The sequence below is a fragment of the Phytophthora infestans genome, genomic scaffold, assembly GCF_000142945.1.
Source record: "Phytophthora infestans T30-4 supercont1.129 genomic scaffold, whole genome shotgun sequence".
Lineage (NCBI taxonomy): Eukaryota > Oomycota > Peronosporomycetes > Peronosporales > Peronosporaceae > Phytophthora > Phytophthora infestans.
In genome coordinates, this window is record NW_003303630.1 from 169,673 (window position 1) to 172,397 (window position 2,725).

Here is a 2,725-nt window from a genome sequence, read left to right on the forward strand (position 1 = left end):
CGTCGACTACAGCAGCTCTAACGGCGAAGCGTCCGAGCTCTTCGGCCAACGGTTCTGCTCGATCTGCTCCAGACGAATGGTGGGCGTTTCACCTGGACGAACTACGCGGCGGTACGTGTTGGCTGATGTCTCCCTGGTTCTGTATATTCCAGCAGTGGCTCCATCTCCAGTGTGTTGCAGTCGTCGTCCTCCTCATCGGCCACTTGTACGTCTCTGGAGAACAACGTCGACTACAGCGGCGCTGACGTCGGCAGTGCTCCCAGCGCCAACGCTAATGGGTGCTGCAACATCTGCTCCAACAACAACGCCTGCGGTGCGTTCACCTGGACCAACTACAACGGCGGCACTTGCTGGCTCAAGAGCTCCAAGGGCAGCGCCAAGTCCAGCCCCGGCTCTATCTCGAGCTCTGTCCAGAAGTCCAACACTGGCGGCAACACCGGTGGCGGCTGGAAGATGTCGCCCGTCAAGGTCGTCCAAGCCCGTGTCCAGGGTGACGCGCCTGTGTGGCACCCGGAAGTGGGTCTGTGGCTGTCCAAGTTCGGCACCAACGCGGAGCAGAACTACGTCAACAACCTGGACACCGTCAACACGGCGTCCGTTGAAGGCGCGCTCATGTACGTGCAGGCCGAGGGCATCAACGTGAACGAGCAGTCGGTCAAGTGCCGGCGTAAGAACAACATGCAGTACGTCGTCTTCTACGAGATGACCATCGTCCAGCCGACCAACAGCATCAAGTACTACGAGAACCACTCTCCTCCGGAGTACGGTGACTTCGTCGCTATGGACGGTGCCAAGTGCACGAACGCCGGCGCGGATATCCCCAAGAGCTGCAAGGTGTACTACGGACTGGACGGTACCAAGGACATCGGTCCGAACGTCGGGTGCAACCCGCAAGGGTCCGACCCGCGTGCGCCGTACCCGAACAACTACTGGTGCTCGTTCCCCAACTCGTGCGCTCAGAAGTACCGTGCGGACAAGACGAACGAGTGCAGAGCTCAGTACGACGGCGGTCTGTGCCCCATGGGCGTCCAGCCTGATGGCGTCAAGTGCACGTACAACTACAAGATTCTGGGCTACCTGAACATCGACGACCTGGTCGGTATCACGAAGATGGGCTTCCAGACCTACCAGCAGTTCTGCCAGAGCGGCGGTATTGAGTTCAAGGCTAGAAACACTGGCCGTGGCTTCGAGGTCGAGCAGTGCATTGACTTCTGGAAGAACCCGGGAGACCAGAACGCCAACGCTAACCGTGCCGCCCAAATGGTGACCACGTACAACCAACTGATCAGCAGTGGCAGGAGCCCCAACATGAGTCCTCTGCCTTCGGTTGAGAGTATGTCTGCGTCCAACCCCAAGTGCTACCAGAACAGTGCCGTGTGCGCGCGTGCCCAGTTCGGATGCAAGCGCTCGCTCTTCTCGCAGATCTGCTCCGTGTGCTCGGGTCCGGATGCTGGATGTGAGAAGGCTCCGGCTGGCTACTCGTTCCCCAACCTGACGCTGCCCCCTGGAAACTAAGCGTGGCCCAGATGACATCTTCGACGTGCAATTCACACCGAGGCTTCTCGTTTTGCTCATAGGGATTTAAAACTGTGTAGATGCTCCAATGACTGCTATCAAAGCAGTACGTACGTTAAGATCATTTTCTTCCTAAAAGTTGTGTGGATGGATACCTTTCCGGTAAAATCTTTTCTTAGAAAGCCGTGCCTTACTACTGTAGTTCATTAAACAAGTATCATCGAAAAAATACAAGCAGTACGCTGTATCAGAGTACGTCGTACAGCGCTTCGAGAGTGAACACAAAAGAGCAATCCAAAAGCTCGAACACGAAGGGCTGTTAAAACGTTGCTTCTGTTATTAAACAATTGCTACGAATCGAAGAAGAAAAAATGACCGTGTGTCATAAAAAAATCGAAACCTTAACAATGTACATGTACTTCGAAGAACATGTTTTATTAAAAATAATTAGCACAACGACAACTGTAAGCCTTAATTTTGATTTGCCTTCTACCTTTTGTTAAGTGAACCAGAAATTTGATTCCCTTAAAACTTTATCCTCTTCCATCTTTACATGTATTGTAATAATATATCTTACTTTGGCAAAATGAGCCTTGAGCGCTTGACTTTTGCGCCAAACACGGTGGGTGCATATCCAGAATGTTGACTATTCGCGCAAGGTTTGTAGCTTTGCTCAGTAGCCCTACATGTCCAATAACATACTAATTGATAGCGTTTTTATTTGAAAAAATCCAGGGAGGCTGTTGAGGTTAGGGCCCGTCACAGGGACCGCCTCTCCATCGTGCTCTCTATAAACTAATAATGAAGAGACACGGTATTTTTGACTCTAATAAATAATGTACTAAAATGTCTGGAACATTTTAGTACTATGAATGGTAGCGGCAATTCTAGACTATGTTTCTGAATGCCGCATACTAATTTCTTGTTAGTAGCCCGCTACTTTCTTAAACATTAATCTTACTTCTTCTTTTACCGAGTCCACCACATGCTCTTCTTCTTTTACCAAGTCCACCACAAGCGTCTTCTCCTTCTACACTCAAGACTTCCTCTTCACTATGGCCGCCTAATCCTCTCTACCTTTGTCCTCATTCAGTTCTGTACTGCCCTAACAACTCTGCGCAAATCATTCCTTCAACAGGTTATCAGCCCAACGCTTCGCCAGGGTACTAGACGAGCTGAAAGCGGTAAGACGATGCGTTTCCAAGCCCGA

The 2,725-nt window shown here is 51.2% G+C and overlaps 1 protein-coding gene across 1 annotated transcript; it reads left to right on the top strand.

The window, feature by feature from the left end:
• Positions 1–76: 76 nt before the first annotated feature.
• On the top strand, positions 77–1,653 carry PITG_20344 (uncharacterized protein; the record flags this gene model as incomplete). The annotated part of the gene is made up of 2 exons (XM_002895830.1): positions 77–111; positions 153–1,653. The coding sequence occupies 2 exons, from the start codon at positions 77–79 to the stop codon at positions 1,513–1,515; spliced, it is 1,398 nt and encodes a 465-aa protein (XP_002895876.1).
• Positions 1,654–2,725: the final 1,072 nt, after the last annotated feature.